This window comes from Varroa jacobsoni, unplaced genomic scaffold (genome assembly GCF_002532875.2).
Source record: "Varroa jacobsoni isolate VJ856 unplaced genomic scaffold, vjacob_1.0 scaffold_1124, whole genome shotgun sequence".
Lineage (NCBI taxonomy): Eukaryota > Metazoa > Arthropoda > Arachnida > Mesostigmata > Varroidae > Varroa > Varroa jacobsoni.
In genome coordinates, this window is record NW_019214026.1 from 192634 (window position 1) to 217558 (window position 24925).

General features: G+C 37.0%; 2 protein-coding genes and 1 long non-coding RNA gene across 10 annotated transcripts in view; 1 reads left to right on the plus strand and 2 right to left on the minus strand.

The window, feature by feature from the left end:
• The window catches only part of LOC111266881 (glycosaminoglycan xylosylkinase), a 30076-nt gene extending 9487 nt beyond the window's left edge, over positions 1–20589 (plus strand). For 4 of the 5 annotated variants that reach the window (XM_022844721.2, XM_022844724.2, XM_022844722.2 and 1 more), the window contains exons 7-9: positions 13428–13613; positions 13778–13837; positions 15058–20589. In XM_022844721.2, the coding sequence (XP_022700456.1) occupies positions 13428–13613; positions 13778–13837; positions 15058–15259 (448 nt within the window). In that variant the 3' untranslated portion in view covers positions 15260–20589. The remainder of the gene's footprint in view (positions 1–13427; positions 13614–13777; positions 13838–15057) is intronic. The other variant, XM_022844723.2, reaches the window with a different exon arrangement.
• LOC111266882 (uncharacterized) lies at positions 3183–10633 on the minus strand. 3 transcript variants are annotated; one of them, XM_086971121.1, is made up of 7 exons: positions 10545–10633; positions 10243–10391; positions 9291–9469; positions 8427–8670; positions 7949–8218; positions 5214–5443; positions 3183–5001 (listed from the first exon to the last, which is right to left on the minus strand). In XM_086971121.1, the coding sequence occupies exons 1-7, from the start codon at positions 10616–10618 to the stop codon at positions 4861–4863; spliced, it is 1287 nt and encodes a 428-aa protein (XP_086827247.1). In that variant the 5' UTR covers positions 10619–10633; the 3' UTR covers positions 3183–4860. The 3 variants fall into 3 exon arrangements, with proteins under 3 accessions (XP_086827247.1, XP_022700462.2, XP_022700465.1); XM_022844727.2 differs by having other exon boundaries at positions 7889–8218; XM_022844730.2 differs by having other exon boundaries at positions 7889–8218; positions 10382–10589.
• A 171-nt stretch (positions 20590–20760) lies between the features above and the next one.
• Positions 20761–24843, minus strand: LOC111266883 (uncharacterized). 2 transcript variants are annotated; one of them, XR_002684300.2, is made up of 3 exons: positions 24632–24843; positions 22199–22253; positions 20761–21954 (listed from the first exon to the last, which is right to left on the minus strand). It is a non-coding gene; the product is annotated as an uncharacterized LOC111266883 (long non-coding RNA). The 2 variants fall into 2 exon arrangements; XR_015313576.1 differs by having other exon boundaries at positions 20761–22253.
• Between the last annotated feature and the right edge of the window lie 82 nt (positions 24844–24925).

Consider the following 24925-nt stretch of genomic DNA (forward strand, 5'->3'; position numbering starts at 1 on the left):
ATGTATATATATTAGTACCTTTTATCTACTTTATACAATTACTGAAAGCCAAGTGTAGCGGGTTTGCCCGACTGAAGTTAACTTTCGAAGTATTTGAATCTCCCTAATTTTTTTGAGTTGGTTTTGGAAGGAGCTGGTCTTAATATGGACAAAATCCTATGCGAGTGAAACGTGACGGCTGTAAAGTTGATTTTGCATGACAGGCAACTATCTCCGCTCTGTCTCAGTCGAATAGTTATGAGGGAACTACAGAGAGGAATAGTGTGTTACAGTTGCATTATGTTCGAAATTTGGTTCAAACTAGGCAACGCCTTCATTTATTACGTATGCCGCTTGTCATTCTGCCCGACTATCAATGCGAGACAGCATCGAACGTCATCAACAAATGAGTACTCTAGGCGGTCCTGTTATAGCTGAACACTTACAAAGTGAACCACGATAGGGCAGTCCTTATTTTCGGTGCTTCACAGTAGCTAAGGACCGCATTAACTATTGACGAGACGTTCGCTCCATCGTTGATCCACCAAGTAAGCTCAGAGAACATTACACGCAAATAGCGTGAGAGATGCGCACTGCTGTCCAGCAGGAAAACGGTTTGCTTGTATGACTACGGGGTCTGACTTATATAGGATCTTAGACTAGGGCCGTGCGCAGTATCGGAGGTTAATTACAAATGAACAGATGAAGAGTGAGCGACTATTTACATGAAGTTAAATTTTAACAATTCTGAAGTCATTTTTTATTAGTTTTAATTATTTCTTCAAGCAACATTATATAGTACGTTAGCGAATTATTTAAAAAAAAAAACTAATGAAATTACTAAAACATACAAATAGGAATGCACCCTTATTTTAGCAGGGTAATTAATCGCTGCTAAAACAGGGTGAAAAAATATAATACTGTAACCGGAAAGTTGCAAGGGTACAAAAATTCATGCAGCACGCTTACACAAGAACTGCGACAGATGCCTATAAAGATGTTGGTAAACTATTGAGCACTGTTTTCTGTTAACCCCATATCAAATATTATAGCAAAATGATAGCACAACTGTAGGGCGGCAATAGAACTGCTGGAAGTTTTCAATGGAAGAAAAATATACGTGGAGAACGATAACCGCAACCGGTTAACTGTTTTTGATAGAATAACTGAATGAGGAAAATAAACTAGGTACATCGGAATAAGGTAATTGCTACTTTAGAATCTTAAAAGATTTTAATGCTGTTAATCTGCAGACTCAGTTTTGCTGTCGGGTACGTCAGGGTAGGTATTCTGTAGACCAAATCCGTTTACTTTATAACAGGCTAATGAAATAGCGAACACACGGTCAAGTGACCAGAGCAAGTGCTCGATATAATTGTTGCTCTAGACTGACGTATGGGCTAGTTGTACTATTAGCAATTCCGTATTACTAAATCATCCCCAGAAGATGCGCGGAGAACAGCCTGTCCGCCCATGTGGCTTGATACACATGTGATAGCATGTTGTTTTTGTTTACACTACTAAAAATCTACGTTCGTGGGTTTGGATCTAAAACGAATACTCGGTAGGCAATGATTGGGCTGACTCTGAATACCACTAGTTCTATTTTGGGAGAGTTTACGCAAAATATGAAGCCGATCAGACGAATAGTTTTTTTGGAAGGCTTTCCGTTTTCGCATAAAATGTAATGCATATTTAGTCAAATTGTTTTTTTTGCGATTTGCTGAACTACCGTTGGTAACTTGATATTTTTAAATTTATATAAATATATATAAATTAAAAAAATTGAAGTATTCGCTGTGAATTTTACATTTTTGCAATATATTAAATAGTACGTTTTGTTTAAAAATTTTGTTGAAGATTAACGAAACATGAACCATTCCATTTGATAGTCTTTTATTGTGCAAATTCATTCATTCCTTAAGAGGTAGTGGAAAGGCATGATGATTAACCTGTGAAATGGCTGGTGAAATATCATCATACTATTAATTTCGACATACGACAGATTTTCACCGATTGATTAAATTATTTTTTTCGGATGAAGTTTTTTATTGTGATAGTATATAACGTTAATTGGGGTAATATTAACTTTTTGGCCACTTGCTCGATAGTCGCTGAAAATTCGTAAAACGTCTGTGTTGACAAGCCGTCGTACCAAAGCTGACCCCCCCCCCCCCATATTGTTTTGTTTTTCTTCCAATTAATGATCGTGATTCCTACCCAAAAAATTCGTAATTCATGCAATATGAATTGCCGCAGTTCACAATATTTACCTCTGTAATTATTTTTCCAAGGAGTCTGGTCCTTCTTGTCTATTACAGGCGGTGGTGTTTGCTTATTCGAGAAGAGTAAATTTTTTACTTGTACTGTCTTTAGGCGATTTTTGAATAAATATCATATATTGGGCGTTCTGCGACTCGTCCCAAATGGAGCAAAGAACTAAGATTTTGTGTAAATAATAAAATTTCTTTGCGACACTGGCACTCTGCGGATATTTTAGAAGGCCTGCTGCAACCAGACATAAATGAACAGACGTTTTCGCGTTTCGAAGATGAACAGGAATCTATTAAAGACGATCCTTATCCAAAAGGCCTATGACAACGATCACAAATGAGATAATGAAAAGAGTGAGACGCCTCGTGCTTGCCGACCGCCGAATCGCTATAAGAGAGCAAGCAAAAAAAAAATTGTATTTAGTTTTAATTGGCCCATGTTAGACCATTTTGACAGTTTAAACGTCACCACTGAATGTTTAGCGAAAGAACGCTCGTGAAGAACTGTGTCAAAAAAGCCTTTTGGCACTTTCCACACTTATTCGAATATGTCATTACAGATGACCAGACGTAGGTGTACGGCTATGGCTAAGAAACTAAGAGGTAATTTTCCGCACATCGGCACAATAACCGAGGGAAGTTGCACGACGCAGGTTTAGAACCATACTGTTCCTATGGCTTTTTATGGCTAAGGAATGGTTTCCCGTGAGCTCATGCCGTCCAACTTTGCAGCTGGTTTCTCCTGTGACCAGTTGGCACCCAACAGGCTTGTCTCTTGCGGCAATCTGACCGGTGGTTTTTGTGTTCTCGGTTTAGTTTTCCGACAACTAGCCTGTTTATTTTCTATTTCGCTTACTTCCACAAGCTTGGTTAAGCGCAAATTAACTTTTAAAGGACTAGGCCGTTGCTCGAAGAACGACAATATAGCGGTTCGTGGCTAGAGCTTTCATACCAAAACAGGGACCGAACTGTCCGCTGTTTATTGTTTACATCCTTGACCGTATAGTATATATGCTTTATTGCCCCTATATACATTAATACCATAATACACCATATATACATTAATCTAAGTTCTAGGAACTTTGTATATAAATAAAGTTTATATACATACACGTTTATATCTATGCACATGAATATATGTATTGTTCTTATATCAATATATAAATTCCATTCAGGTGTGCGATCCATTTCGCCAAGCGCTCCACGTAGTCGTTTAGTTAGTAAGTTGCATAGATCTACAGTATATACAAATTCTATGCTAACGTTTACGCGTGCCTAAGCAATTGTCTTTATTTTTTGTTATATTTTTATTTCAATTTTGTTTCTCTTCCAGTTCCATAATGCATTGCTAAACTCATTTTCACCTTGGTGAGTATCACACTTCACTTTTATATTCATTTTAATCTTATAATAATTACGATGGGAGCAAGTGCATATAGCAGGTAAATCTGCGATGATGCCAGATACCATTGGTAAAATACCGGTTTGCTACTTTATTTTCGTGATAAAATTATGGTAAATATTACTTTGACCATATCAGCTTCAGTCAATGAAGAATTGAATAGCCTTTACTATGGATTTGGACACTGAGTAGACGAAAAACTTACAAAGTAAATAAAGACACAAAAGGAGGGCTGACGAAATAACTTTTAGGTCGGTCAAAGTTAATTCTATTCAGGTATTCGATTCGAACTAGCGTACCTTTTAGCAGGTTTAGATTTTCTATTATCTGCTACAAGTACATTATTTTTGGCAGGTGGACAGCTTAAGCGACCGACTTTCGAACGAACCAACCTTTCTTTTAAGTTAAATCGGTAGCATTGACTTTAGGGCAACAAATTAATTCTATGTTAACTTAGGCGAGTACAGCAAGTATTTAGCAATTCAAGTTTGTGTTAGAGTCCTACTTACATAAATTCACAGTATAAGTTTGATGTCAGTTTTATGTAATGAAATTTTGAGGCACGAGCGCACGACGAGACTTTACTGCAAGGGTTACAATTCTTAACCCCTAACAACTTTCAAATCATGATTCAAATCATGATTTAGAGGTAAAAGGAAGTTATATATAATACAGATAGGGTAAAGTTTGCGCCCCGAATATCTGTTGGCTAAAATTTTCATTACTTGAATGAGGGTTATTGGAATTACAAAGAGACGCCTTATATTCTAAATCTAAATTGTTGACAGTTACTTTATTTTTTTTCCAATAGACGGTGAGTCTAAATGAAAATATTAAAGGATTCTTGATGCGGTAATACAAATTGTTCTTTTTAGTGATACGAAGATCATCGTATATTGCACATTATCATTAAAGGAAAAAAATGCACTGTTTTTTGCACTTAATACGAATGTATTGTCCAGAATATTAAATATGCTGGCTAAACACACGATCTCTTAAAATCACGTCCTGGTTGAAACCACTCTAACCATAACGATTATGCTAGACACCGAACGAAAAACAATGCGCATGTTTACATATACATTTATGGTTTTAAACATTTCGATGGAAGCGTTCCTAGGGTTCGTTGACAGTCTCCATAGAGAAAGCAAAAAACAGGCCATTACATAGCCTGTAAAAATTTGCGGTAATGACATGGATTACGTATCAAAAGGATCTATTACTTAAAATCCCAGGTAGCGTGTAGGAGCCATCTTCATTTTGGTGATTTTCGAGTAAAAGGGCGATAATCCTTTGGGCATCGGCACAGACAGCGAACATTGTAAACATGGGCTCCTTTGCACTCACCTATAACGGTATTTGATAATTATTATTGATTTCATTACAACGAATTGGTACGTTTTCACGTAACTTGCTAATCTGGTATTAATAATTAGTAAACTCATACATGTCATGATAATAGTAAAAGTTTTCTTTTGAGACGTTAAAAGTTTTCATTAACTTTCTAAAATGCTTATATCAGGAAGGGATAGCGTAGTGAACATTCATTGTCTACGCACCATATGCAGTCGACTAGATAAAAACTGTCCATGCGAAGCCACATGTGCTACAACTTTCCACTCACGAGCGGCAGGGCTCCACACGTCCAGGTCAATTCGCAACTGTTCTACGAATGAGAGGTGAGGGGGCCCAACTAAACGCATACGGAACGGTACATCCAGATCCATGTACAACTGAGCCAATAATGTTAGCAAGTCTTCCACATCTGATAGAACCTCTTTTCTTGAACCTGTAACAACATAAGTGAAAATCATCGGTTAGTTCCTATCAGATAAGGTAAAGGATTTAAGTGATCAACTACAAACTGGACCTGGTCGCAGGCTTCGTTGTTGGTCAATTAGTTTAAAGTATTCATTCCAGTGAATCTACGGGGAAACAGATCTATTTTAAATCACCCGTTTGTTATAATGCACACTGTACTTTATATATTAAACTGAGCGATTTTGGTACATTTTGGAGGCTTTTGGAGGTATATTTATATATCGAATAAAACAGACTATATATAATAACTTCTTTTTATCAAAAATAAGTAGTTCTTTGGATGGCCTTCGTTTATCTGCGTATGAACCTATCTTGATGTAAAGCAAATCGCTCTGAAAGTAGGGTTCTTTCTGAGTTCCCCGTAGGCAAAATGGGTTTTAGGTAATTTTGACCCCTACGCCACTCCTGGCCAAGAGCCTTAAAGCCTCTAGGTCTTGAAACTTGGAAAACTACTACGCATGAGGTGCGCGCGTTCAGCCTCGAAGCCACGCATGCTCCACGTGTGTCATTGGTAGCATTTTTTATCCAAGTAAACTCTTTTCCTTGCCGGGCCTCGAACACCCTAGACATCATTTTTCGGGTACAAGTGTATATCCTCTGTTTCGAGTTATGCTAACGGTGATATCGGATCACCGCTAAGCATCACATAAGATAGCTTCTTCCGAGCATGAAACGAGGTGTCTACGTCCGGGTTTGAACCCAGACGACAGCGTGTCCCCCAGGCTAGTAAATAAATACGTTACCTACTAAGTTATCACGGGGAAAATATAAGTTTATCCCCCACATAATAGTACCTGCATTTTTAGTAGGGCTCAGGTTATTCTCTTCCTTTCGCATTTTTCCCTGTTTCGAGGACTTACTAATTTGCGACTTGCACCCGGATATTTTAATTCGCGCGTTATTTCGTGCACAAGTCCATATTCTTTGGTGGGTATGACGCTCTTGCTCTCATGTTTTTCCTCGTCCCCTCATTTTAGGATGGCCGGATATGGGCAAACTGTGGAGTTTTTTGTAAAAAAAAATTTTGTAGAAATGATTTACGCAAATATTTCGACTCGATTCGAATATAAAAATTATGGAAAACTGTCTGATAATTTGCTATCGCCTTAACCATCCAGTAAGTAAGTGGTGGGCGCGCAGACAACGCGACTACCACGCGGCGCGAAATCAGTACTGCTACTTTCATCATACAAGCCGAGTAGTTAGATAGGCGCATGGCGAAGCCTTTTACTTGTATGTAAGATTTTGTCTATTACATGATCACTTTATTGGGTTAAAGTAACTTCGTGACCTTTTATTTAGGTCTTAACAAATGCTACCAAACATCAGTTTTACATCGAATGAATTGCAACCAAGATCGAATAGAGCATTTTTTAGATCTATTGCAGACATGCCTGCACAAATCAAACAATGTGTAAGTCGAAATTGTATGCTAAATCTAAGAAAAAGTTGCATATTAGTAATGTCCAAAGGTGGGCGATCAGCTACGTTAACAGAGTACCTTGATTTAGTCACTGATTAGACATATGACTTGGGCCCATATGTAGACTTGGGTCCATATGTAAAGTTCTTTATATAATTATTTACGCTATATGCCCTTCTAATTGTCACACAGGCACAGGCCGTACCTAGTTCTTATTGGGTGCTTGTATATCTACCAAGCTGATTTTCTGTGAACGAATGCTTTGTCGAAGAAACATGTTTATTCTTTCTCTTGGTTTGACTTGCTTGAACAAGACCTTATTTAGTGTAGTTTTAATACGTTGTGGTACCACGCTTACGTTTGTAATTCAACGTAATTATGGTAGATAAAGTAATAATATAAGTGCTATTCCGCAGACCTGTAGACTTGTTTGAAAGAGGCGAGGGCCCGATACAACGTTACGTTTCGATAACTCGTTCACCTTTGATCCCTGTGCAGATTTAATCTGTTAAATTATAAGTGCGTCACAATCTTACTGTCTTTTTTTATCACAGGCAGCTAAAGTGGGTGCTAGATAAAACATATCAGTTATGTTTTGGCACATTGTCCTAGTCGAAAGAACAAATATATGAATAAGAAAATTATACATGAGCCCCGATTTAAGGATAGTCCTAAAGTTGCATTTGGATTTTTATAGACACTTGTACTTCCTACATATGTACTTAACAAAAGGAACTGCCTTTATGCCTGAGATCTAGGACAGATACAAATTTGCGTTCTTATCAACCGCGTACATAAGATACACAAGGTTAGATGTGACAGCAGGATGTAACAAAACTCAAGTGGTCTATTTTCTAAAATACAGCTTTAAGTAGCCTTTGAATTGGCCTAATTCGTAGCATATTTGACAGCCGAGAATTACTGGCACGAAAAAAATTACATGGCCCCAAAAACTGACTCAATAATATTATTGTTATCATTATTATGTACCTGTGAATGCTGTGACCCGTGTTGACTGTGAAAGAGTGTAGAGGCCACCTTCAACGCTACCTTCTCTATAGAATCGTGCACTGCAGTACTGCCTCATTGTGCTGACAGAGATCTCCCGTCTCATGAGCTGAGCACAAAAAGCCTCAAGGCTGCTTCCTCCTGTTAAGTGCATCCGGTGTCCTCCTGAATCCTGCTCCTCAACAACAATGTTGTTGCCTGTAGCGGCTCCTTCCACAACTGTGTCAAGAACGAAGTCTGCTCCGGATACCGGAATACGACCCGATGCATCCAAGCTTTCCACAAATAAGGAACATATTTTTTGCTCCAATCCTGATCAATTCAAAAATGGAAAACCGTTATAGACAGCTTTTATTTACAATCTTGAATCCTAAACTGATATGAACTTATTTTCTTGGCATTAAGAACGCCTTTAGCATCGCTCGCGTGTGGATAATACAGTTTTATAGCCAGTCACTGAAATATCAATATTTGAGTTATTTCTTCAGATATTTCTTTTTATTGCGGTTTTCAAACATACCTGCAAGATCTTCAAGTAAGTAGCACAGCGTCTGGTTCATAAATTGAAGCTTACTACCACCTAGCTCGACGTGATTCTTAGGTTTAAATGAGAACTCCTTCGGCGGAACATAGGTTCGGCAAAGACGAGCTACGGGTTTGATATCCTTGCATAAGGGTGTATTAGGTATTTGTAGTAGCAGTGGAGCACAAATTGCGTCGATCTTGTAGAAGTCTTTTTTCACATTCTTTTGGACTTCGCTTAACTGCAATATTATTAGTGTATAGTAGTTGATTTATACTATTTTTATTCAACGAGTTCATAACAATGTAAAGTTGATACTATAAACTTACTGTGATATAACATTATAATAAACGTTTGTTTACAAAGGCTTTTGAAACTTTTTGACGCCATTATTCCCCTCAGAGGCTTGCAACTTACCTCTAATATTGCACAATACGAATGGAGCGCGTAGTTGTGTTCGCGCTGTCCAAGCATAACTGTGCCCTAACAAGCCGATGGTTATCAACTAAGTGACTTACCTACATAAACCATTACCGCGACGTTATGTGTGTTGTTCTACAGTAGCAGCCAAACAAACACTTACGGGTGCTCAGACTTGTTTTCATCGTATATGCAAAACTCATGTAAGTTCACTATGTTGATGACCATAGTTATGTTAGAGATGGTAACTTCATAGTAGATTTTGTGCGAAATTTAATAATAATTTACATTAATGGGGAAATAATTACGTTATTTCATTCTAGCTCGATATTAGATACCACCAGAGAAATACCATTAGCTTTTGAATCTACTGACATAGAATTATCAGTTACGAACGTATGTAAAAGTGGAACAACTAGTAATAACTTTCAGTTTCGTTACCTGTTTAATTTGTGCTTCGAGTATTTCATCTCTTTTCTTTTTACGCTGTGCGGTGAGCCTTGAAATTTCTTTTTCCAGTCTTACAAGTTCCTTACGAATTACCGTATAGCTTCTGGCCACGTCTCGTAAAGGTGACAAGTCCAAATGCTGACCTCGAAGTCTCATATGGTGTTCAATTTCTAGAAAGAAGCAGTGGTAACGATTATTTTTAGCCTTACTAACTCCGCCACATCAGGAAATATGTAGAAGCCCATTACGATATGCCAAATTAGTTCCTTATATTCAATTGCCGAATAAATATTGCGGTGAAAACTGGTTAAAAGGCTCGTACCATGCCAAGCTTCATGAAAATGCATGATAGATCTCTTCTGTCAATTTGGGTAACTCAAATTTTACAACTTGCACCATTATAAAATAATCAGTTCTGAGACGTATGATCACAATGCAATAATAGTAAAATAAAACTGCGCTTAAAACTTAACGGTACTTTCTAATAGGCGCGCATAATTACTCCACTGCGAATCTTATTATGACAAAAATCAATATGTATAAACTAATGAAAAATGGTTACTGTCAGTCAATGAAAGAGAGCTGTATAGAGAGAGAACCTATACGTTTTACAAATATACAGAATAAATGGTCTCAGCGTATTTTTATATATTACAGCCATTGGCGCATGTAGCTTAAGAACCATTAGATTTTCTACATAGTGGATAGGTAGACGAAATACTCACACGACGTGTATTATATTACGTATTAGACTCTTTTTGGAACTTGACATTGTTTGTTAGATGGTGTTAGCCAAGCGTCTCTATTTCAATTATTGCAGCACTTAACAAGACTATATTGCTGAACAACGTTTTTAGATTAATCTAATAGTTAGGTAGAAGAGTACATGTCTATGGATTTTGTTTACATGCAGTTCCAACGAGTTTGTTAATTGTATACCAACCAGGAATATTGTTAACGATTTTAATAAGATCAAAGTGCGGAAGGACGATAGCTCTTTTCGTTGATGCCGCTTTTCCGCGGAGGTAGAGAGCTGTATTAGCCAATACATCTACTGTTAAGGGGCGCGAACCCATACGCACCATTGTGGTGCTGAAATGCCAAAGCGCCAACATTACATACAATAGTATATTACACGCACTATACACCTATTAGGAGAAAAACGTGGTAAGAAAAACGTTGTCATATACATGAGTTGTCCTAGTACAGTTGTACAAAAAGAAATATAAGTGAGTACAACTGTACCGTAAATCAAGCAATTGACCACCGAATATGGTTTTCGTAAACAACTGCTGAACAGACAGCTGGACAGTCGCCATATTGGTTGGCGGGACAGTTCAAAAACGTATCTTTGCTTTACGACAGGTTTAAAAAAATGCCAAATTCATTTAATATTGTCACTGATTTCGAATCAACAGAGTGGCATATTTATATTGAAACATTTAGTATTCATCTTAATTCAGCTTGTTGATTATAGCATATAGCCCGTTTAACAACAATAACAATCAACGAACATGTACTTTCTTTAATCTGAGACGTTCAGAAATGGGTATCAAAATATGGATGTCATATATGTGGGACCGACATATCTAAGGCGACAGTGTTGTCCGCCGGCACGCACAATTTAAATTCTCAGAAACGTTATTTAAACTTTTAAACAAAAAATTATTTTTATATATAAGGTTTTTATTATAACGCTTTATCATAAAGCTAGACCAATTCACAACAAATCATATATGTGAGATTCGTGCGGTAATATCTCAGCAAATAAAAAGATCGAAATTGGACGAATTAAATCTAGATTTTAGAAAAAAAAAGTTTCTTTACAGTTTAATAGTCCTCATTTTACATCTGTACGATATATATACATACGATATGCAAAGCGATCTGTCTAAACTTAATTTTCCTTATGACTCCTCTTTAAGACTGTATCTAAATGAAAATAGATATTTTAAAAATGTTATTTGCGTGAAATTCCTGATAGTCTTGTTTATTCAGTCTAACGTCCACTCGTTACGTTCGCATGTTGATTTTGTTTAGCATTTCGTTCATCACGTTCCATACATAATAACCTAACGGCCAAAAATTCGGTTGTATCATAATCATACATACTGATTCCAAAGTACACATGTTCTCGATAGCCAGCTTTAACCTAGTATAAGCTTGTATATTATTTTGCAAGAAAACGTAAGCATTTCATAGATTTTAGCTATATGTGGTTAGAAGGAATCTTAGAAAATACGAATGAACTTCTTTAGTGGTACGTTCGCTTTTTTGTAAAAAGTATAATGGCATGATGCCTCCTGTACTAAATTCCATACTCGGAACATGGACATAGGCCGACAAATTGCTGAACGTCCATTAGGCATATCTGCTGGATCGTGAGTAAATCACCAATCAGTCCTGCCGTCGATTTTCACATCGCGGACAAAAATTTTGTCATCAGAGAAAAATCAATAATTACTTGCTGTTCATCCTTGAAAAGATTGAGGACCATAACACTAATAAAGTTTCTTGATTTTTGTTGGCCTCAGGAAGCGTCTGTTTGACTAAACGACCTGTTACATAATATGCCTATTTACATCGATTTTTTTTTCAACAACGCCCTGATCGGGGAGAAGGATCATCAGAGATGCATGTTGATCAACTAGCACTCCAGTCCTTTTCTGTGGCGGACCTTCTGTCGTGTCGTGCTATGCTAGAACCTGCTTTTGAAGCCGCATGCATATTTGATAGATCGTAGTTTGTTGATTTGGACTAACCGATCAAGTATATAGGCTTAGTGTGGTATTGTCTCGCGTGAGCTTATTGTGTAATTTTTTCGTTCAAAGCCCAAAAACAGCGTACCGTTCTAGAAAGTTTTGGCTGGTATGAGGCGTAATAAATGAATTTGATTCTCTGTGGAAAAAAGCAGCACGTTGTCTTCCATTCTTTTCTGACCATATTCTAAATGGAAATATGACCTGCAGAAATGATTGCTAGCTTGCTTATGACCTTAGGCATGTATCTATTCTGGGTAAAGGCAAATTTGTGATCTCCAGCGCAAGAGACGTGCTGATTTTTCGAGAAAGGCGAACGTACCAAAGTATTCTGCCTGCGTGGTTTACAAATCGCTGTATAACCGTAAATAGTTAAAGTGTCTTAAGAAAGATTACACATCTTCCAACAAGAGTTTATCTTCGCCGAGCAGTGCCGTACCAGTATATTATGGAATGAATACGTATGACCGTTAAACGTTCCAGATTTAAACCCGCTAAATTGCTGGGCCTTTAGCTAGTGTCTGGAATGAGACGTGCGTTATTCCACTACGCCAATGATGTGGTTGAGCAAAGTCCAATAGGCCTCGACATGATAAGGTTGAGATGCTGACCTATGCTATCAAAAAAACGTTTGCATACTTGCTAAGGGAATATTTGAAACTAATTTATGAGCGGTAAGGTGCCAATTTTAAGCTGTCATCGCGGTGGATAGTGGTTCTAGTGTATACATATAACAAAATGGCACCACGCGTAGAACACGTGAAAAAATTCATTGGTTTGATACATCTATTTTATCTATATACAGTTTTAAAATCAACTTATAAGAGGAAGTCCAAATTTGGACGCCTTATCCGATTCATATGTATAAAATAACTAATAAGTAAGTAACTTTTTAATAGAAACCATAACAATAATAAAAATAATATGAAACTTTTTTAATAGAAATAGTCAGATGATATTGGTAGATGTAGACTCGTTCAAGTGTCGCTCGAGCACGTTCCACCTAAAAAAATTAAATTTTGGGCTGATAATAGGCTAAACGTTCTATGTTCAATATATTTGAGGCGATCGACAACACCAAAAGTGTAAAAAGACGCAAAAATTTGGTCGGCTTTATTTGGTCGGCTCGTTTGCCGACAAATTTGTTGAAATTCTTAGAGTTGTTTCAATACGCCTATTACATACGTTTTGACGTACCGACAATTTGCAGTCTCATTTTTCATACATGAACTTCACCGTTCGCAAATGTAATAGAAAAAATGGAGTAAGTGACCACCGTATGGTTGCCACTCACTCGCTTGAAATGTATGAAGTAATAATTATAATTCAAAATATAGTTTCACCTGTTATTACCCCAATTTATTTACAGGTGGGAAACGGATATGAGTTACTGCAAGAGAGTTCGATTTATTCCTGAATTTTCTGGACGTCGAATTCTGGATTTGATGGACAATGCTATTGTAGATTTTCTTATTGGGAACGCGGATCGTCATCATGTAGAAACCTTTCAGGGTGTAAAAGATAGTCCTATTCTTCTTCTAGATAATGGAAAAAGGTAGGAATACTCTGCAGGATACTAGCTTGTCAAATAAATTTCTGGTAAATAGTGTATATAGCATGGTCATTATCTTTAAATGGAAAACAAATAGCACGTGCAACTCAAGTTATAACGCAAAATAATAAGTTCATTTATTGGACATAACTGGCTTTGTTTTTCAGTTTTGGCAACCCGTATGAGGACGATTTTTCGATACTGGCTCCTCTATATCAATGCTGCTTGTAAGTAATTATACATATATTATTTCAATCCTTTCATGTTTTTCCAGTTGCGTCGAAATTTTGGTCGAAACTCCTGTATTAAGTAAGCTTTAAGAATATCATGTAGGTAAAGCGAATATGGAAAAACACTTGAACAGTATTCACTGGAATTGTCAGAGACAACAGATGCTGCTTCGTAGATCCTATAGGCCATGAACGAGATACACAAGAGCGCCTCGTTTTTCAAAAAGGCCCGTGTTCATCGAAGGCAAGGGCAGATTTAAGATCTAAAAAGTCTGCGCCAAAATGCACGTGTGTCTGGGATAAAGTGTGTGAATCCCAGAAACGATGACGAATAGAATTTGTCGTGTCCAGTACTGCGCTAAATCACCAAACATCCGTAGTTTTAACAGGACTGCACCATTTTGATGGATAGGCTAAATGTTAGTTAATACAAGTGTAATTGGAAAGCAGTGGCGCGTTCTTATGAGCAATAGGCTTGCTCAGAGAAAGAGTGCGTTTACATTCTGAAATATATTCTACATTATAGAAAACCAGCTGACCAAACTTTACATAGAGTTTATACGCAAAAATTCATTATTATTAATTATTTGTTGCAAAAAGAGGCTAAAATACTTGTGTTTATCCGCAATTTTTGCACAATTTAGGCCAGTTAATGTTTGGATGATATAAAACAAAAAAGGTCTTTTTTGTGCAGGTGCTTCTTAGTCTCTAGCCATAGTTTTTAGCTAGCTCTATTTTAACGTCAAAAGCCAAAGTACTAAGTGAAGTAACTACGCATTTGAAGCATATTGTGTGCATGTCTAAGCGCGAAATTGCAGCACTACTAGGATATATAGGACTTCTCCACCAAGGTTTTCAAGAATTTCGACTCAACGTTATTGTTTATTCGACTATTTTGGAAAAAAACAGTTGCATTGTGAGCCTGGCTAGAAAAAATGTAACAAAAACATTCGGCCGGAAGAATTAGCTCTCAAGCACATTCTCCTGTCATTCACAGACTCGTACATAACCAATGCAAGTCAACTGATCGCATAAATGCTCATATTGCTCGTATCCTCATACTGCAGTGGTCGGTAAATTGGACGAGTTACACTGTTAATTACACGATACGGTGGCTCTAAAACATATTCGTGTTTATAGATGATATTCACTACTGGAATAGAATTAATATAAGGGGAATGCTCTTATGCCGTTATTAAAATATGATAAACTTTCAGGTTGCGGAACCAGACGTACCACCGATTAGCCATGTTTGTAGGGAAGCTGGGCGCCGGTTTAGAAAGAATGACTCGAGAGGACCCTCTTTACCCACTCTTAACGCAGGACCACTTTGATGCAATTGACCGAAGGCTTAAATTAGTATTAGGAACTCTTCTATATTGTAAGAAATATTCAAATCTTACGATTGTAGAGAAATGAATGACTATCGTGATGTTCGTTCTGCATACCATTGTGAAATGCAGTGAGGCGTATTGTAGGATCGAAGTGACAAGCTACATTTATATAATTCAGTTGCTTTAAGGTCTTAACTCAAATCCTACCCAAGTAGTATGAACTTAATCGCTGCATGTATTATCCGATACATAATTTGATGAAAAAGGCTAACAAAGATAATGTTTGTCGGTCAGTTTTTAATCAAAAATGTTTGTAAAAAGACAGAGGCTATGTTTCAGAACACGAATATATAAATTTGCTTATGCATCGTTGTATATGCAGTTTAGATAGGCGCAGAATATTAAAGCCTATCAAACAGCCATCCGCGGTTTTAATTGACGTTTCTTATTTAAGATTATGATATTTTATGGATTCCCTGTTTTTGCTATATTCGATCTTCGTTTTTACCGGGCCACAGACATTATTGCCCGTTTCGCAAGTAACGGCGCTAAAAGGTTCTGAACGTTTATCAAAAGAAATTGTTTCGTTCTCAGTTGTGTCAAAAAAAACCTTGCCAAACTAAACAATGTCTAGATGCTATCTAAAAATATTATCTTGTCCGTAACTATTTAGCGGGTCGAGAATTTTGAATAACTTTTAAAATACATGCCGTTTGCGGATGAAGTCTAGTAAATATGTATATCAAGTCTTTAACATTGTACGGCTAGAAGCTCATACAGTGTTAGTAGTAAACAACTACTTTAGAGCTGAAGACGTCGTTCAGTGCTGGAAATTAACTCAGAAAAATTGCGTTTTTGTTTCTTGAAGATGGAATCCATCGATAACCGTTGAAACCGTTGGGCAAAAAGGTCTTTAGGATTTAAACGCAATAATTTTAAAAACAGAAATTAGGAGATTGAAGACAAATTTCCATCTAGATGACTACACCTCAGGATCTCAAACGGAGGAACAAGTTGCTGTAACCTTAGGGATTTTTGAGCAAAACAGCGCATGGCCAATTCGCTTTCTGTTAGTTTAATACAGATTTATTTAAAATAAATATTATAAAATTGATTAAAAATAAATATTATAAAAATAGAGAATACTAAAAATGAAAAAGAAAAGTTCTTCACGATCCAAAACAGTCGAAACAGAAGTACTTTTGATGTGTGATAGAACCATTTGCAAAACTCTTATCGACAGAAAAGCCATTGGAAGCACACCGTCGACATAAACAAGAAGCTTCTATGATCACAGTACCTGGTTCTTTCGATTCGAGCCCGAAAATGTAATCACCTTCTTTGTAGTCCTGAATCTTCCCATTTGACACATCATTGTTTCGTTAAAGGATTCCTGGCACAGTGTTTTCACTAGTCTTCGGTAGACCTGACTGAACCTTGATTTTCACAAGTGAATGTTGTATTCGCCTTTAAGCTCATAACTCTGAGATAACACTCATTCCTCTTCTAATCATAGACAGCCCGAGACATTATGTAAATATTTATAAAGTATCACCTTTTAGTGGTGTGTAGTTTAAAACTTATATAAGTTTTTTATCCGCGCTAGAGAATCACGTAACCTAATAGATTTTCATAGCAGAATCTAATATCCCTGTACATGAAAAATGTTCTTTAATTCTGATCTAAACATTTCGTAAAATACTCCTTTCTTCAATATTTTTATTGTTCGCGAAACTGGACTATTTCCAAATAACTTCCTAAACGTGCGTTTGTATGCCTTTTATTTTTCTTTACCGTTATTGATGAATAAAAAATTTGATTTTAATCATTGTAGTTGAGGTATAAGTTAAAAAAACTAACTTAGATTTGTTTAGCTAAAAATCTAGTCTCATTTATAAAACCTTTGTAATAATCTACGTCTATATTTATATTTAGGTCCGTTTTACTCACTCTGCCCTATTTTTATGTAGCAGACGATTTAGTTCCTTGTGCAGGGAGGGCCCTTCTATTTTTTTAATTATTTGCTATTTAAATGATACGGCCTCTATTATCGTGCTCTCAAAAGTTTTATTCATAGAAGGACTAATATAAATGTTTCTGAATGCAACGTAATATTATGAGGTAATCACAGTATATTCGTGTTAAAATAATTAGAACTTACTGTTTACTTCACTGGCCGTTCTGAGATTTTCAAGCTAAACTGGTTGCTACAGGGCTGAAAGCTTTCATCATATATATTCCTTTAAAGTCTTATTACTAGTTACGGGATATGATGTTTTGTTTGCTTAATTTTTGCAGAAGATCTCTGTAGTTTCGGCGCAGTGCTTTTGAGTTAGCAGGTCTTGTAAAATCGTCTCCAAAAGTAAAGCTAAACGTTTAAATTTTGTAAGAAGCAACCAGCCTGCTACAAGCGAATCCAGCGGACTTTGAAATTGAATAACTTTTGAACTACGTGCTGCGAGTAAACAAAATTTTGCTACTAAATACTATAGTCTTCTAGAAACTTCTAGAAAAACTAGAAAATGAATACCAATTGAACAGATAGAACAAATAGGATGCGGAAGAAAAATACCTTTCAGTCTAGAAAATTAACGCTCTTTTTCGCAAAAAACGCAAATTTTTGTTCCTCGAGGATCACAGCGCTGCGAAAATTCATGGAGGATCTCTGAAAATATCAGGCCTTAAGCAAAAGCACAGTACGTGCCCCGTGCAAACGTTTCAGGAATTTGAAGTGTTGCAGACCAGGAAAAAGATGACTAGGTTTTGAGACCGGAAAGACAAGAACACATTGCTGCAAGACTTTTCATGAAAGCAGACCTTGGAGTTTGGGGCTTTGTGGGCCGAAGCTGGCTTGCAGCGTGTTATGGAATCAAAACCAAAATCTATGAAAATGAGAATACCGGGTCCTTTGCAAACTGACTTCAAAAAGTTGGAAATGCATTTGGTGTGTTCCTAATTTAATTTGCGGAACTTAATTAACATAAGCCTGTTTGAGACATATGGTCACCATAGGCGAGACATGGCTCAGTGCTTACCGCCAGCCGAAGAGAGACCAAGGGGGAGAATGCTATCGCCTTGGAAAAAAACTAGAGCTTAATGACAGCGCAGAGTGGATTCTGGTGTAAAGTAATGGCAATAACTGCAGCGGACATCACAAGCATCTGCTACTGTGGGATATTCACTGAAAATTAGACAGTGAATGCAGCCTTTTATCTCAACAGACTCATGAACCGTTGATACGGCTATCGAAAGCACGTCGTCTGTTTATTTAATGAACATGCCAGACTTTAGTGCCACACCGAAGTTACAAGAGAGTAAGCGAGTTAATAATCTGTTGATTCTTCTTCTTCCGCAATGAACAAGTCCATGTTTTTACGAGGCTTCCCGCACCTTAGAAAGGGCGAGTGATGGGCAATATATCCCACTGTCGATTCACTTCGAAAAGTCACGGATAGAGGATCCACATACGGAAACGCAACTAGTAGGTATATGGTTGCCCATAAGCTACCGGGGCGCAGGGACAGGTGGCTAAATAATGAAGTTAAGCGCCCCTAGCACATGTTAAATCATCATTGTAGCCCAACTAGCTTAAAAGTTATTATTGAAATTAAATAATTTAAATGTTTGCGGGACTCGCTTCATAGATCACCGAAACCGCTATTTTTCGTTTTTATACTAGATTTGCTTCACAAAATTCGGTGTGGCACAAAAAACAAACAATGGAATGGCTGTAACGTTGAATTACGTGTTACCTGATAGAAGGTGAGCCTTTTGAGGAATCTAGGTACATCAAAACTTTGAAAAAGTCTTAATTACGCAGCGATGCGAAAAACGTATGGAATAATCATAATAATAAGCTGATTGCTAAGGGGGCAAATAAACTTTAAGCGTCGACATAGTGTAGAATAAGTGCACGAAACAATACAGTGTATAACTTGATGCAAGCGTTACAGATAACTAGTTCAAGGTCTGCACAAAAGAAAGAAAAAGCATCTTTAGTTAGTTTCTCTGAAAATCAAGAACTGGTTTCAAAATTTTAGTTCGCCTCGTCTAATGTCAACAGTTGCAGTTTACTACCAACCAACACATCCATATTTCATACACTTCCTTTGGAAAAGTATTGAGTTGCATATGCTATTCAAACGAGCGAAAACATATTTCATTTGGGGTAAAGTGTGTTGAATATGCAAGGTGACACAAAAGTTCCTAACTCTTGCAGAGATATTAACCACTATAACTCTTTAATTGTCTCTACCGTAAGTGTCGCGACGTGCGACGAAACTTTGTTTCGTTACTGTTAGGTGGTTATTATCAGTCCTTGAGTGTACGTCTACCCCGGCGCTCAGTTAACGGTGCTATATATAAAAAATTCATATACATTGATTTTGTGTTTATGAGTACAACAGATATTGGCTGCTGCAAAAACGTTCAATTAAGAAGAAATGTAAATTATGTACTGTTTCCTTTATCTAGGTTGGAAATCAAAGTAGAAACTAACCGTTTCTAAAAAAACAATGTTTTAATCCATAATGTTATGACGTTGCTATTATTTCTTGCGGTTAGGTTATGCCCACGTATCCCAATCGCCTTTTGATTCTATCTCGTTATTGCACAGCTCATGGCGATTAAGACATGCCGAGTCCATCGTAACATTTATATTCGTTCTTTTTTTATTTATACGTGTGAAGTAGCGAATATGAGGTTAATTATCGGTAGGGAAAGTTTTTTTTAACAGTCCTAGTTTGCCAGAGCTATAAGTCGACGTACCTTAAGTACAAAAAACTTGTCCTAATGGATGTAATTTCTTGCGATCTATCAGAACTCGAACTTCAAACGAATGGTTAGTTATTTATTGACCACTGGCAGATTAGCGACCCCGGAGCTACTAAACCTATAACGTAACATTTCGCCTAAACGAGTCTGAGTATATAGTCACAGCTTATATTTTAACTTTCAATCTGGCCTTGAATAGATTTCAGAGGTTTCAAATTTAATGAAATGAAAAGGATACGACCATATACAGCGTGCGCTTAATAACATGTGTGAGTGATTACGTAGTATTCAATATAATTTTCCGCTAAAGAAATGCGTTACCTACATGTCATACAAAAAAAAAACTTTTTTACCCGCATTTTACGCAAAATCAACACAATTAGCAAAAAAAAAGTTGTATATTCTGCGGATAAACAGTATGACTACAAAAATCAATAGGAATAGAATCCTAGATGAAGGGTTTTAATACGTTAGCAGACTGCTGAGCCCGTAACAACTATCCCGATTTCATTATATGCTGGTCACACATTATTGTTTACGAAATCACAAGACGAAAGTGTTTAGACGTAATCCTGTTATTGTCATCACCTAGTGTCGCTCTCATCTCATACTAAAAATAAATAAATATTCTCAAAAAATATATTCAAGCTTTTATACTGTTCTCCATTGTAAAAACCGCAAGTCTCATTAAACACAAGGCAGTGCTTAAAAGGATGTAAAAACAATTTTCAAAACGACTACGTTGGAGATTTTCGTTGGGGCACTAATAAATTGATCCTCAATCCCTATGATAGTTAACTGAAAACCAAATCGTTCGCAATACTGTCCCAACTGAACAAGGTATTTTATTGAAAATTTTCCTGACCTATAATAATTTATGTAGCAAGTGTATACAGTTGTCAAGCTCGTTGCGTGAATTTAAATTGCGGAAGGATGCGCGGCTCATTCTACGAATGCGGCACACGTACTTTCTTTTTCTTGATTCGTATATGCCACAGGATGCTTTTTTCTTTACCGCACACTCCAGTTCAAATAATGGCAGAGAAAATAATACTAGTAGTTCAGTATAATTTACTAATTTCCCAAAACGGCTTGTCCGCCAGCTACTTATTTCAGTTCATTTTAGCCAGATATGCTTCAACTGTTCAGGCTGCACATCATTTAAATTGGTAAGTTGTCATTTATATTGGATTATAAACGTAAATATTTGAAATAACAAAAAAACCTCTCGAAATGTCTGTTTCCTCGTACAAATCTCATGTGTAAATGCATTATAGCATACAAGCCCGTGGGTATTTAAAGCACAAGCTACAAGAACAAGACGTACTTCAGCCTCAACATGGAAAACCGATATTTTTCTTCATTATACGCTTACACCTTTATAGTGCTCCCCCAGCAATGCTCACCATTACGCTTTGTAAACAATGCTCGTTTACCACTGATTTTGCACAGTTGTCGTCTTACTAATTAAAAGGCCGCAAGGACTAAGCCTGTACTAGCCCGAACGTGAAGTTACGCATTGGTTTATCAAAAATTAGGATATAAAATAGTCACGTTTCGTGTAACAATAGCACTCCACCAAATTAATGAATACCTATGCTTTGGTAGTGCACTAATCCACGGGTTTAATCCTTTCTTTATCAAGGTAATAACTCTGCGTTTCTAATCTAATGGCAGTCTTTTGCAATTGTCATCTCTGATTGTTTACATCTGGACTTGACAATATCAAAAAATATCCTGTTTTCATATATCCATGTATATACGATATAACAGTTCTGTAACATACCATCTTAAGTGGTAATGTGAATCATCATGGCCAATGTTAGCAACTTGTGCTTGAGGATATTGGAAAATGGAACGAAAATTAGCTTATGTTGATTTTTCAAGCAGTAGTAGAAGCAAACTCTTGGAGTCTCCAGAATCCTTTTAATGTCAATAACACCGCAGTTTCTAAAGGCCGATTCGAGTTTTGCGCTGGCGCTTCCTCATCTGCTCAAAAAAATCCGCCTGAAAAATGTACTCTTTTGTTTGTTAGCCCTTTACACACTCGATAAAGAGATGACTTAGGCCATAAATATTAGAACGTTGATGGCATTTGAGCCATAACGCATTACTCTAATAATCAAGACTTCGTAATATTTAACTGATATTTTCTAGTGTTTAGAAAATATTTAATATTTGTATTAGTGGTTGCACGAGTTAATTAGAAAATCTGATCTCAATTATGGTTCAAAGCCTGAAAAGTACTTACTTTTCTTTCAAATAACACAACACATTTCAAGATTCGCATGAATAGTCAGGAGTACCTGATAAGGAGTAATTAATTAGTTATAGACTGAGTGATAATGTCTAAATGAAGCTTTTCAAATAAATATCAAACTATCTATGTAAAGTAACGCATAGAAAGCTACTCAGCTCTCTAATACACCATTTTCATTCAATTTTCATGCCATAATAAATAGTCTTCGTCCAACAAGTGGGCAAATCAAACACGGATCACTTTTATGTTTTCATGGCTACAGAAAACTCTGGTTAAGGCTAGAGCCCAATTCCATTAATAATCACTTTATTTAAATTACCAATGTAAAAGAAAAACCCATTTAATTCAATGCTTATGGTGGTATGCTTAAACAGTTCGCGCTGCAAGCTAATTTACAAGTTAGTTCCTTAGCTTGCCATAATTTATTACATACACCGTGGATGTATTTTAGTCCTTTTGCACGATTTGCATACTTGCAGCTCCATGTTTTCTTATCGAAGTTACTTTAACATACTTTACGGAGACGAATTTGAAAAATAAATTCAAGAGCTTAAATTTGAATCTTTCTAACCGCTGATTACAGGCTCTTATACACGTGACGACCTTCTTAATTGCAGTGGTTTTTGATGATTATCTCTGGTACGGTAACCTTGGTTGTTACGGGTTTACGGTCTCATTTATCCCGTAGAGCATGTTTTAAGTTATGGCTCTGTTGTAAGCATGGCCACGTGGGCTCGGCTTACTAAGGAAAGCCTATTTTTCAGAGTCCATGTGTTTTATGGTTGATTAACAATTAACTTGACACTTTCTTATTACTCTACCAAAATGCATTTATTAAGAAATTTAATCAAAACTCGCAACTGCATTCACCTAAATATTCAAACGCTGGAGAAGAGGAGTCTGATTATTTCATAGTGGCGATTGCCTTTGATCGCAGTAAAATAAATGGAAAGATGCATTAAATCAACAGTATATTACTAAGAAGTCGAATATATCTCTAAGACTTATTTAAGAAAAGCATTTTAATATTAATACTGAAGATTAACCTTAAGAAAGGAGGGTATATAAAGGCTTATAATTTTTCAATGTCAGCATTTGGTTTAAATTTTCCGCCTCGAGCCACATCGATAACTTGAACACGAGCAGGAAAGTGTGGCTTTACCGCATGCGTAAATATGATAATCGAGTCTATTGTAGTTTTCTGTAAATACTACGCTCCAGTTCTACGACTATGTCAGTTATTGGCATACACAATTTTTTGAGTATATACCTTGATTCGATGAGAAAGTTTACGGCATATAGGCAAATCCTACATCACGCTATGAAAACGGGCCTATGGCCTGGGCCCCGGATTCGAGCAATTGGACCGTTTTTTTGTGTTGGATTTAGCTAATATTAAGCTTCAACAAAACTGTACTACGCAAAGTTTCTTAGGAGGAAGTGTTTTAATTCGCAAGACCACCGATTTATAGAAGGAAGCTTTCTCGAGTTCACAGGCTGAAAATATATTCAATGCATGTTCCAGCAAATATGTCTCGCTCATACCAGTCACCAACACATGAAATGGATGAGCGTATCAGAAGTACAGTTTTACCATGAATGAACAAAAGCTGATACGAATAGGAATTCTTTAACCAGTCGAATTTGTTGAAATAGCTATATATATATATGTCCGTGACACAACCGCCTCTAATGGCGCCTAAAGGCCCGCCGCTTGTTTGCTTCGGCTGGAGCTGCCACTGTTGGAATAAATGGTTAATATGTTTTGTCAAGTCACAAATTTAACTGCTAACGACGCGTAAAGGTTACTGCTTGATAATCGTGTTTTGCTTGAAAATGAGTATCCTATTGAAGATCAGTCGGCCTGTTGCCACACCGTCCTTTGAGGCCTGCGCACTCATCTGCCCCGCACTGGCAGGCCAGTGCCAAAAATGGCACAAGCTTTTGAAGTTATAAAGCATTGCCTGCCAAACTGAAATAACTCACCTGACAGCCAAAAGTACACGCTTACGTTGGCCGAGATTTTAACAGGAAGCCATCGTATCAGGTCGCAACATACAGATGAAACTCTCAGTCTGACTGAACTTTTAAATTAAATCTATTTCGAAATATGAATAATCTTTGGGCATGATTTTTACTAGCTTGAAATATTCCACACAAAGAAGCTGGAATATTTTCATTTCTATAAATTGGCCATCACTATCGATTACGCTACATATAATCGTATCGATTCCTCTTCACGTTTACTAAACTGTTTTCGCATTCTTCAACTGTGCTTCCTGCTAAGTGCATTGATGGTTCCTGGCCAACTAGGTTCGTCTTTTCCGTTTTGCTTCTGAAGTCTGACAAGGTAACTGCCAATTCACGTTCTGTGCTAATAGTAACCGTACGTAACATAGACCACAAGTTGCAAGGTTTCCTCACCTGACGTTTTGGATAACGGTGCTAAGTTGCACCTTCATAACGAAGGTATTGTTACTTTTCCGACTGTTAATAAGTTCATTGGCAGAGAGGTCTTGTACTCCTCTATGTCCCACTGTGATGCTTTTAGACTATTCATAGTGTAGACCAGCGCATCATAGGCGCTTTTTCGGCGCCTAGTTGGCCAGTAGTTGCCGACGACGAACTGCACAGCTTACCCAATCAATACGAAAGGCCCAAAATAACTGCGGCTTACTTCTTCCTCCAACGATGCGCCCTAAAGCACTGATGGAGAAA